At 39.1% G+C, this 12654-nt stretch overlaps 1 protein-coding gene across 1 annotated transcript in view; it reads left to right on the plus strand.

Moving 5' to 3' along the window:
* LOC102292140 (copine-9) overlaps positions 1-4015 on the plus strand; it is a 35347-nt gene extending 31332 nt beyond the window's left edge. The window contains exon 13 of the mRNA XM_042212742.1: positions 1065-4015. Coding sequence (XP_042068676.1) covers positions 1065-1247 — 183 coding nt within the window. The 3' untranslated portion in view covers positions 1248-4015. The remainder of the gene's footprint in view (positions 1-1064) is intronic.
* The last annotated feature ends 8639 nt before the right edge of the window (positions 4016-12654 follow it).

Below are 12654 nucleotides of genomic sequence, written 5' to 3' on the forward strand. Positions count from 1 at the left end.
GCTACATTAACCTCCTGATGTGGAATTGGGCAATAAACATAATACCCAAATCAAGCACTCTTTCTCATTATTTAACAAATGTGGCGTCACCTGTTTGTCAAATGTGAAATTAGAAGCTGGTTTATCAGTTTTTTTGTTAAAAAAGGACATGATCCACATTGTTTGAAATCAGAATGGACAATGAATCTTGAAAACTCTGCAGCCAGCCATGAAAAGCCTACAAATGCAGCTTCCTAGATATGCTAAGAAGTATTCTTTGATACCTTAGCTGCTGTCTCATGCAATAGACTTAGGGAGTTATAAGTACTGTATCTCAGAGCTGCTGTTTCCACATATGCTGCTATATATTATCCTAATGACACCGAGGTCCAGGGCTGATGGTCCATGTCTTTTTATTCCCAGGTAGTGATGTTTTGCCCAGCATGATTGTAATGCTGTAATACCACGTATTGTCCTGCGTGGGAATAATTTTATCCGAGAAGGTTTGATTCTACCTTTTACATGGCATGAAATGGCCAGTTAGAAGATCCACATATTACTTTGTACCCCCAGAGACCCTATACCCATCATCACTGGCCTCCCTGCATCATTGCTAGTGTGGCGGTGATGCAAACATGGCATCCAAGGTCCTGAGCCCACTGTTTCTCCTTGTGAGAGTTGGTCAGATGGAACCTTTTGCACAAATGCCAGGCTTGGGAGCATCCAGCATCCACTTGAGGATTTTGGTACTCCGGAGACACCGTCAGCTTTGAATATCAGTGGCTTTTTATAGCTGCCTTTCAGTGTTATTTGTCTAAGGGAAACTTTCCTTAATGAGCCTTTATCTAACTGAATTCATCCGTACTCTGAGTCACTCGCTAATCTTTTCACGGTTTGATGATTTCTTCAGTTTATGTGAGATATTGGCAGTTTTCATCACTCTCGCAAAACATTGCACTATTACAGGCTTTTTAATCTTTTGGGAGATCTTCAGAAAAAAAAGATTTTTATGTTGTCTATACTGGTATGCTACTTTTTTATCTGTACTAAATAAACAGGATGTATATAATGATTTCTGCTTTTAGTTCGTTCCATTCAGAGACTACATTGACAGATCTGGCAACCAGGTCCTCAGCATGGCTCGGCTAGCGAAGGACGTCCTTGCCGAGATCCCCGACCAGCTGCTGTCTTTCATGAAGAGCCGAGGAATCGAACCGCGACCAGCCCTGTCCTCCTCCCCACTACCGCAGCTGCACAGACACATCTGACCCCCGACACAGTCTCTGCCTTTCTTGTTTCTGCTTCTCCCTCCTTGCTTACCTCGGCTCACATCCCTCACTCTTGTTTTTCACTTTAAAAACAATAGTGAGAGAAAAATCGACCCGTCACTCACCCTTCTTCCTCTCTCATCACCCGTGGGGATAAACAGGCACATCGTAGCTACACAGCGGGTGTCATCCCTGACCCGCCCACTGCTGTAGCTCTAAATCGCCCTCTTATTGCTTTCATTTACTGTTTGCAACTGAACCGTGACCATTCCTCCCCTCTGATACCAGACCGTTCAGAGCCTGGCTTTTTTTGTTTGTTTGTTCTTAATTGTCTGATTCCCCTCTCCAGACACATTTGGAACAAAAGGTTTTGCTGTTGGTCTTCGGCCAGTGTTGCCACTCATCACATTTGGCAGGAGTGCTGAAGCTAAATAAATTCAAATCTCTTGATGAGGAATAGACTCCAGCTCGTATCAGGTGCTGTGGGGTTACTTCGACTGATTCTTTGCAGTGACCGATCACAACAATAAAATCTATTTTCACCCAGCCGTTTTATGATCTCTTATTGTTGCTGAGCCAAATCTGAAACTGTAATCGAGAATGCAAACTACTTTAGTATAATCCATTCAGAGAAAATAGAGTCCTTGGGTTTCTCCTTTTTAAGGTAGGAAATAAGTGTTGTTAGAGCTAATATGGGGAATCCACACACATGTGGCCTGTCACAGACTTAGACACACACTCGCCTCTGTCAGACATGCCACACCCACACTCTCTTTGCCCAGCATGGGCCGAGGCTGGGTGCAGATTCCCCTCCTGCTGTTAGAGAAATGCCAGACTCTCCGGCTGCCCTGCAGAGAGGAGGAAGAGGGAGGAAGGAAGGAAGGAAGGAGAAATTGTAGGTGGGAGTAAAGGGAACCGAGGGGAGGAATGGGTAAGAGAATGAGCAGAGAAAGAAAAAAAAAGTGAGGAGAAAAGAGATGCACAAAGAAGCGAGGAAGAACAAAGCATCGGGAGATCTGTTTTGTTTGAAGGGAAAGAACAATGAGGCAGATGTGAGCTGGGTTGGAGACAGCAGCAGAGAAGGCTGTAGCTCAGTGCCATCTTTAGTTGGAGAAGCCTTTGTATGCATATTTACAAGGTGTGGAACAATCTCAATGAGGGATAAACGCACATTCTATGAAAAGCAATATACCTGATTCCAGTGTAATGTTTGCCCTATGCATGTCCCTTCCTATCCCCTGCCATGACTTGACATTTTATTCCCCAGAAGACTGGAGCTGTGTGCAAAGTTGGCAAAGCCTGCCACCTAGTGTTCACCCCTTGTATAGCAGGGTATCTTTATTATGCATGACTACTGTACATTTCTATACTAACTCAAACAGTACCCACGCATGAACAGATGCAGCTCATCTTACTATCTTAATTCAAGACAGGCATTCCAACAAACAACAGAGGCCCGTGTAAAGAACTACAAGCATCTTTGTGAAATGTGTCACTCTTCAGAGTTAATGTCAAGTGTGACAATCGTGGTTTATATGGGATGTTTTATTTGCTGTGTGACCATATAGACTTTTTCTAAAATAATCCTTTTCAACGTCATGTTTATTGCATGTCGGGGAAGCAGAAGTGTTGCAGTGTTTAGATAATTGTCATCACTCAAAGTGATTGTCCAAAATAATCTGTACTGTACATTTTCATTTGCAGATTTTGGAACTAACTTGTATGCCTTGTGTCCTGCAGAAACATGTGAAATTACATGTATTTTTGATATTTTGGCAGGGTCATGAAAAACAGAAATGCAAAGACTCTGCAAGATGCCAGTGGTATTAGAACGTTTTCTGAACTTATTTAAAGCCCTGCTGTGATTTTTGTCTATCCCCTACTGTTGTCCTATGGCTGTATGAACTTAAAGGCAACCTATTATGCTTATTTCTAACTTCATATTTTTATTCAAGTACTCTACTAAAGTTGCTTTGCATGAGTCACAGCTCAAACATAATCCTTATTTATCTTATACTGGGGCTTGGTGCAGCGCATCAGTTCGTAACCTGTCTAAACCAAGCTGTTTTATGCATTTCTGCTGATTGGCTACCCAACATAAAAATCTGACTTAAACAGCAGATTGGTGGAGCTTTGTGCTTGCTGACTGCGCTGTGGCTCTCGGTTGACCGTATCAGTGATATCTGCTCTGTGAGACATCATACAGAGCCATGGTTAGAAAAACAAACTGAAAAGAGAGTTTTCAAAGCAGCTTGAACCCTGAGTTTTAGCTTGCAGGGATAACTGACACCTACCCTGAGCTCATTAGCTGAACCTTTGGTCATGTGAGTATAAGGAAAAGCATAATAGGTGCCCTTTAAAAAAACAAAACAAGATGGTTAAAGTTTTATTGTATATAAATGTTCTTTTTGCTTACAGTAAAGCTTCAAGAAACTTTTACATCTGTATTTCAAACAGCTAAATTGTATGTTGACATTTTTTAGAATGTCCATATAAGGGGAATGTAGATGTTTGACCTAGAAACCCTTAACTGTTCTGACAAATATCTTGTCGTGTTTCAATATGAGGTTTGACTATGTCTGTGTTTACGCATATCACCTGAAGGTGATGATCTGCAGTACAATATATCCAAACATAAAGCAACACACTCTTGCTGGTTGTATGTTGTATGTAGTAATTCATTCAGCAGCACTATAGAGATCACTCAGAATGAGTTCCAGCTTTAAATTGTTGGTTCATTAAAAAGATTAAAGAGCTTTAATACATAATGGGGGTGCATTTGCTTCATTACCGATTTGGATTCATTGCCCTATATCTGTTTTCATCTTGTCGTGAAAATAAATACAGTACTTAACAGAGCTCCTCAGTGAATCGCCACCTTATCACAGTGGAGGGTTTGGGTGGCTCAGTGATCCCATGTTTGGCTATGTTGTTTCACAGGGCAAATTTCCCTGGGTAAGGGGCCACAAAAAGAAAAAGAAGAAAATCCAGGGACCAGTTTAGCTTGCCCAGGATAGGGCTACTGGGGCCCCACCCTGCAACCAGGCCCAGGGAAGAAGCACCTAGTGGCTGGGCCTTGGCGTGTATCCTTGTATCCTCACTGGTTCACTGTCTATACGTTGGGGTTTGCCTAAGTGGATCAGAGGGCTGCATGCGCCTTCAGGTCAGGAAATAGGTCCTGACTGTCATTTGCACTAAATTCACTTGGTGTGGTGCTAGAGGGTGCCCTAACTGGTCACTCCATTTTCCTAGTGGAAGACTTTAACGCTCACTTGGCCAAAACCAGTGATACCTTGAGGGGTCTGGCTGGAAGAAATGGCATGCCTGATACAAACCGTATGAATCTCAGTTTTAGGAACATTTTTGTGAACTACAAAGTCTTACCTGCTGTGCATTCAAAAATGTTCTTTGAAGTCTCTGAACTTTTTCTAGCACATCCTGCCATTATGTCTTTTCTACTATTAGTGACAAATTGTCAGTGTAGACAGAACTGAATCGTTTTGACCCGCCCACCGCCAAAAATCAGAAAAAATCTTTTTTAATTAAAATTCTAATACGTTCACTGTGTATTTGACCAGCTTTGCTAACATGTATCTATGTGTTACATAAGTAATTTAATTAATATTACAAATTTAGGTTTAGTTTTGGGTGCCCAGAGCAAGTACTGACTACTACCACTCATTTGTGGTAAGAATAATTTAGAAACCCAGTGGATGACTTGGGAATCCAGTGGTTTTAAGATACAGATAACAGATATCCAATTCAAGGCTTCCAGTTTTATCGAACAGTTTCTTTGAAAAAACAGATGATTTTTAAAAAGATAAATTATTGTCAGACAAACAGCATTCTTGCAGACACAGTTAAACTGATTTGTCAGTAGAACTGGGTCTACAAAGCAGAAAGCGTCTGGTGCCAAAGCTCCTTTCCTTTGAGAATATACAAATATCTGTTTTGAGAGATTATGGTAAATTTGTCTAAAGTGGAAATGAGAGAATAACAGAAGAAAAAAACCTTACTGTTCAAATTACTCTCAAGTATCCACAGTGCCAACACTATTCAGTTGTAATTTTGATGTAAACCTAAAAGTCTTTAAGTGTTTATTCTGAGTAATTGAACTTTCAGTATTGAAGCTTCGAGGAGTCTCTCCACAGCAGGTCTGACAACATTATTTCCATAGTTCTTCAGGTCTTCATTAAAAAACATTTAAAAAAGGTAGATAAATATTTTCCTCTGATATCCTGATTTTGAAACAGTTACTGTGTTTGTTTCATAAAAGACTTGGTCTGGCAAATCTGTTGGATCCTTTCAGTTTAATTTACCAGACAAACAGGTCTGTGGACGATGCAATCAAAATCAGATTACATCATATTTGCCAAACCTAGACTTCCTGAAAGCTACGCAAAGACACCATTTATCATCATCATCATCATCATCATCATCATCATCATCATCATTTATTTATTTATATAGCACTTTAAAAACACACCTGGTAGACCAAAGTGCTGTACAATACTAATATGCACATAATAATAAAACCAAACATAGCAATGAAGTTAAAAAACAATAAAAAAATATCAGTTACGCCGCAGCATTTTGCACTAATTGCAAGCGTGACAAAGTGCCCTGCCCAACCCCTGTTAAAAGAGAATTACAATAATCTAAACGTGAGGTAATAAAGGCATGAATAACACTTTCCAAGTCACGCTTGGAAAGAAAGGGCTTAACCTTTGATAAACGTCTGAGGTGATAAAATGCCGATTTTACCACCCCGTTTACATGGTCATCAAAGGTGAGTGCAGAATCAATTTTAACTCCGAGATTTGTGATCGAACTCTTTAGTTGGGAAGTCAAAGCTGCAAGATCAACATCCAGAGTATGAGAAGAACGATTTGGGCCAAATAAAATTGCTTCTGTCTTCCGATCATTAAAATTTAAAAAGTTTTTTGCCATCCATGCTTTGACATCAGTAAGGCAGTCAAGCAGAGGTCCAGTTGGGAGACTATCAGAATGACTAAAAGGTAAGTAGAGCTGGCAGTCATCTGCGTATAGATGGAATGGCACTTTATGCTTTCGGAAAATCGCGCCAAGAGGCAAGAGGTACAATGAAAACAATAACGGCCCAAGAATAGATCCCTGTGGCACACCCCAAAGCAGAGGGGCCACAGAGGATGAAGCCGACCCCAACTTAACACAAAAGTGTCCTATTTAAAAGATAGGACTTTAACCACAAAAGTGCCGAACCAGTAATTCCCACACAGTGCTGTAAGCGGGAGATCAGCAAATCGTGATCCACAGTGTCAAATGCAGCTGTCATGTCCAACAAGACCAGCACTGCATATTTACCACGGTCTGTCGCTATCAGGATGTCATTCATAACTTTTACGAGGGCTGTCTCCGTGCTGTGGAATGGCTTAAAGCCGGACTGAAAGATTTCTGACAATTTAGAGTCATTCAAGTAGTCCATCAACTCTTGCCATTGCAATCACCCTGTTTGCCCTCTCCATATCAACCCTGGAAGCTCTCACAAACAGTGTGTGCATCAATACTGAAATAAAGATACTTTTCATCTTAACTCTTTAGTTACCCTTTATGACTGATTTAAAGTTTAGGTAGGTAATACACATTTAAAACAAAACAGACTTTTTGGTATAACTATTCTACATTTTCAAACTGAAAATGGCTACTTGAAATAACTTAAAAAAAAACTTTGTATTGTATGTCCCCCTCTGGAAATCGACTATGATGCTTTGTACTCTATACAATTTTTAGTTTACAGACTTTGAAATTTAAACCTATTATTATATTATATTATTATAGATAAAGCTACCCAGCAGCATATATAAGTAATTAAAATAATCTCAAGATGCAACATTAACAATGTATACATATTAATAAATCAGTTAATACAATCCAGCAATATAATGTATTTGAGTACCTGCAGTTTAGCTACATATTTTAGTTCCAGTTTGAAAGAATCATACAGTGTTTGATCCCAGGTTACCCAGATGCACCATTCTTTGAACTATGACAACAGTGGACCCGTTGGTGCCAGATATGCTGTGACGGCCAATTGAACACAATCACCCAAAGAGACAGAGGAGTAACTCTGACTGGATGTAAAGGTGTTTCTAAAAGAGGTGTTTTGAAGCAGGCCAGAGTCAAGGAAAGTAAGAGTTCATTCAGACAGACTGAAAACAGGTCAGGAAATTACCTCTGAGCAAAGTGTAATGTTACTGCAGATAAACTGCTTTTCATGTAGCAGTCACCCAAACATCTTTTCATTTTCAGTAATCCAAAGCACCTCAGTGTGCTACACTTCTGGACAACAAGCAGATCCTGATGTCATTACAACGCTCTTCTTTTCCCCCCTCCTTTCTAAACATAATATTTTATGAGTATGTGGAAAGAAACAAGGAACAACATCTGGCAAAAACGTGTGTTTTTAAAGGGACTTGAACAAACCTGGTTTTGTGGGACTTTGGGTAATAGGTCAGAGAGGCTTAGCTCAGGGAAACTTTGGGTAAATATAAATGAAGCTTTCAAGCCCTGAGAGAAAAAAAAAGCAAGAAACTGGAGGCACACGTGAAATTTTCAGGAAGCTGCTTTAGGGCTACCGGGGTTGGGCAGACTACGGTCAGAATGTGCGTAACACTTTTCAAGAAAATTGCTTTAATTACTGGTTAAAGACAAAAGCAGTAGAGTTTTTGAGTTTGATCCAGAGTGGTTTGCTTAAATGTTAACTATAGGACCAAGGTAGGGTACAGCTCAGCAAGACTTTAAGAATACTTATGAGATTCTACGATGTCTGCGCCCAATTCAAAGTGTCAGAATCCATCATATAAGCTGCAAATTAAAGCAGAGTAAATAATCAAAGAGAGAAGAAATAAATCGTGTCAGATTTTAAAAGACTCCATAAAAGCACCAGTAGTATTACCTATAACAACAATGCAGCCTTTCTGTTTTTCCACTTACCTCACCACCAAGCTGCTTTATAAAACAGCTTTTTTGTTGTTGCCATGCTGTCATAGCCGAGAGGTGCTGCAGATGAAGGTAAAAACCAAAGAGAAATAAAGAGCAAGCTGGCAAAATCTCATGCTGCGTAAATGCACGTAATGTGTCTCTTGAGGGGATGACTCAAATACCTTTAAAGAAACACTTTGAAATTTAATCAGATGATAATTTGAACACTACTCTCATACGAAGTCAGTTAGCATAGTTTGTAAACCTATGCTAACCGGCTATGCTGGACCAGTGTTTATGCTAACTGGGTTGAACCGTATTGGCAAGAAGAGCTAGCTCTCCTCCTATAAGCACTTCAAAATGTATTAAATAGATAAATAGTGATAACTAATAGACTTTTGTTATTTAATCCATACAAAAATTGGGAAAATCTTTAGGACATAACTATATCTAACTGAAAGATCTCCAGTCAGATATAGTTTTCCACCCAACTTTTGCGTTGACCTTTTGGTTGTGCTTTATTTCTGATGAGTCAAAGAGATATGTCAATGCTTCACTACAGTTTCTCCTTTGTGAAGAAACAATCTTTGAATGTGGATTTTGTTACTTAGCCAGACTAGCTGTTTGTTGTTTACGCTAATCTAAGCTAACCAGTTGTACCTACCGTAATTGTACTTACCAAGTATGCATTTTGTGTATTATATAAAATGTAAACTCATCTGTAATTTAAAGGTCTACATTTTAATGATCTGCATGAACTTTTTCACACTAAGGAAAAAGGATCCAGCTTAGCCTGGGGCTTCTGAGGCAACCTGCTATAATGTGAACTGCTATTTTGGATCGAATTATCCACTAAATCCCTGGTATATTTTGCCATGACAATTATGTTAACAGCATACTTGGAAGACACTGCTTGCTACATATTGCATTTATTCTCATTACAGTCAGTTCTGTTAAATCCAATCAAAATTGATGATCTCAGTGCAAGATGTCCAAAAGTACCTGACAATACTTCTCTTCCTCATCATATAATCTTTGCATCTTTTCCCATCACTGGATTCTGTGAATAGGCTGAGACATAATTTAAAGCTATTAAATCATGATTTGGCCACTACATACTGAAGCTAACCATTTTTTAGATCAGAAGAGACTGACGAAGAAGAGGGATACATAATACCCCTGTTTTGGACTTTGAATAAAGGCAATGCTTTGTTCTCTGTGTCTGTAAACGGTTTGGATTAGGACTACAGATGCAAGACTTGGAGGCATAATATTCTCAGCGGAGCATGGCAATAGCCATGAGAGCAGCGTTAAACACTGCAGCCTCTGTCCTGGAAAAACAGTATCTGGGAGCTGAGGAGTCTTGGAAAACAATGTTTCAGATGACTTTATTTAGTACCTTTTAGAGTATAGCACATCCCACAAGCAAAATGTCAGACCTTTAAGGTAAAGCCCCAAAGATTTTCATTGTGTCGGCCAGATTTGTGACACCATTTATGCTCAGTGTTAACCTTTCAGATCCACTTTAAATGCATCTGAAAAATAACCAGTTGACATCTTCCTCCATGGTATCAAGTCCAAGCTCTTTCTTTTATGAAAATACAACCTGTACCATTTCTTAAAGATTGATGATCATTGCACATTTCACTGAAGAGGCCGTAAAGTTCTACTATGACAACAATGAATCTAATATTTGCTTGTGCTTCCATCCATCCATTCTTTACTGCTTATCCTTTTCAGGGTCGCGGGGGGCTGGGGCCTATCCCAGCTGTCTTAGGGCGAGAGGCAGGGTACACTCTGGACAGGTCGTCAGTCTGTCGCAGGGCTAACACGTAGACAACCATTTGCACTCGCATTCAACACTCACATTCACAGCTTTGGGCAATTTAGAGTTTCCAATTAACTTATCCCCACTAAGTGCATGTCTTTGGACTGTAGGAGAAAGCCGGAGTACCTGGGGAGAACCAACGCAAACACGGGGAGAACATGCAAACTTCACACAGAAAGACCCCGGCCTGATGGTGGAATTGAACTATGGACTTGTACTTATTTTCTTAAAATAACAGATTCAACAACTGTCAGCAGTGGCGGTTCGTCAACAGAGGGTGCTAGGGCCGTAAAAATATTACCAGGAACAAAATCTAAAACAACATACATTAAATACATATGTACAGTTTCCTCATATAACATGTGTTGTTGCCTGCAGGCGCTGACCAAATTCCATTTGGGAGTTTTTCAGTCACATTTGGCTACCTGCCTTGTTTAAGAATTTGATTGGACAGTTTGGTGTCATACACATACATGTCTTGAAGAGTACTCTATTTGAACACAGAGAGGTTCTCATATGCTGCTTTAAGAGCATATGAGACTCAGGTGACCCACAAGTATCTACACAGTGTAAATATTTGTGTTTTTAAAGTTATAAAATATTGATATTAAAGTTTTTGTGTTTTTTTCCTGATCTGTAAGATGCTTTACATTATTTGACCCATTGGCCCCAATCACTTGTTTTTTTATTCGGTGTATGTGTCTTTAGGCTTCAGAAGTTAAAGAGTTAAAAAAAAATTAATTTGTGTACAAATAAAGCACAAAGGTAAATTCTTGTGTGTCTATGTGTGCATTAAAACATTAAAATATCTCAGCTGCTACCAGAAACTATGACAGCAGTGTTGCTGTCGTTGACTAAATATTGGTTTTCCTTCTTCCACTCCTGATGATGACGATGGTGACTCTCTGTTATCTACAGGTTTGTGCAATCCCATTTATTCCTATCCTTTACACCGCCACAAAATGTTCTTGTGTCTTTTTTTCTGGTCTTCTTCAAAAGGGGAATAATCAAACTACTGCTCATAAAAAAGGAAAGTAAACTGCTGTTTTAAAGTTAGAATGCAGTACCATTAATGGAAAAGCCTAATTCATACTTGTTTATTGAATCAAATAAAAAATGAAAGCAATATTATAAGCACTTGATCTACTCTGTCACTATACTGTATAAAACATCAGGAAATTCAACATAATGGAGACATAAATCTCACAGCAGGCATTTTGCATAACGCGATGCCATGAATGTGCTTGGGTCTGATATACCGTCTTTCTTCCACATTAACATTATGTATTTATTAAACACCCACTCACATAGCAAGATAACGGCTTTCCATTAGCTCCTGAAATGGGATACTTGATTTCAAAAATAAGGCTTATATGACTATAAGACTATAATATGACTAAACTGTTTGTGCAACAGCCTGTTAGAGGCTTCAGGAAACAAACTGTTAGTAAAATGAGCTCTAATGAGTGAAAAAAATAAGAGCTAACTGAGGGTATACGTATATACGGCCAATGTTTCACATAATTCCCTCCTGTAAACAAATGTGTGTAGGCAAACGTAGGCAGATAAAAGATTGACCCGTGACGTTTGTTGACGACAGAATTGGTTGACGACCTTGAAAGGTGGGTTATGCACTCTGTCCTGATCATGTTTTGATTGGTTAAACAAATACAAAGGAAGAAGAGCAAACATCAGCAGGATGTATGGACCCTGGGGGATTTAGGTCAGACTGTCTTTCTTTTTTCGTGATCTTAGAATGAAAGTACAGAAGCTAATATGATGACATAAATGTTTTAAAAAATGTAAATTATATGACAAAGCTATAATGTCACAGTCTTCTTTAATAATCTATACAAAGTAAATTTTTCGATGTCATCATGTCACATGCCAAGACTCCTACTACACTGTGCATAGGATTACACATACTGTATATGTATCCTGCTGTTTGAAAATGGAAACATTAACAAGGTCACTTAATGTTTAAAAAGTCTCATTTTAATGTCCCTAGGGCACCTTCCTCTATGGATACATTGTAAGAGGACACATTAAGAAGAACTGGACATGGCTTTCAAAGAAGGCTCTGACATCAGCCAAAACTAAATTAGTATTGCCACTCACATTTGTTTTGGGCACAGTGCTCTGGTGGGATTTTATATTCCATCTGGACTACAAATCCTCCAGGAAGAGACAGGATGTGTCTGTGGTAAGTAGCAAGAAATAAATGGTTGGCTAACTCTGACATTCCTGACCTCCAGTCTTGACACTTGTCAGCCAACATGTGTTGTATATTTGCAATAAACTAAATGGTCTAGTGAATAGGCCCTAACTGACAGCTATACAATTAACTATCTTTAACCTTGTGAGAACTAAGTCATCCATGGTGATGACTTTAACCCTAATCCTTTGCTATCAGAATATTAAATTTTTAAATGCCAGATCTTAGCAGGAATCTGGAAGCTAAGAAATAATCATTCTACCTGTAGCTGACATGGATTAAAAATTGTCTACTTTAAAAACAAAAAGGTTCTGCTTGACTTTCACAAAAAAATAAGGTTAAGGTTAATGTTTGAAAGTAGGGTTAGGGTCAATTCCAACCACAGTGTGTTAAAAAAAAATCAG

This window comes from Haplochromis burtoni, unplaced genomic scaffold (genome assembly GCF_018398535.1).
Source record: "Haplochromis burtoni strain Fernald_Lab_line unplaced genomic scaffold, NCSU_Asbu1 Contig_390, whole genome shotgun sequence".
In the NCBI taxonomy this organism is placed as follows: Eukaryota; Metazoa; Chordata; class Actinopteri; order Cichliformes; family Cichlidae; genus Haplochromis; species Haplochromis burtoni.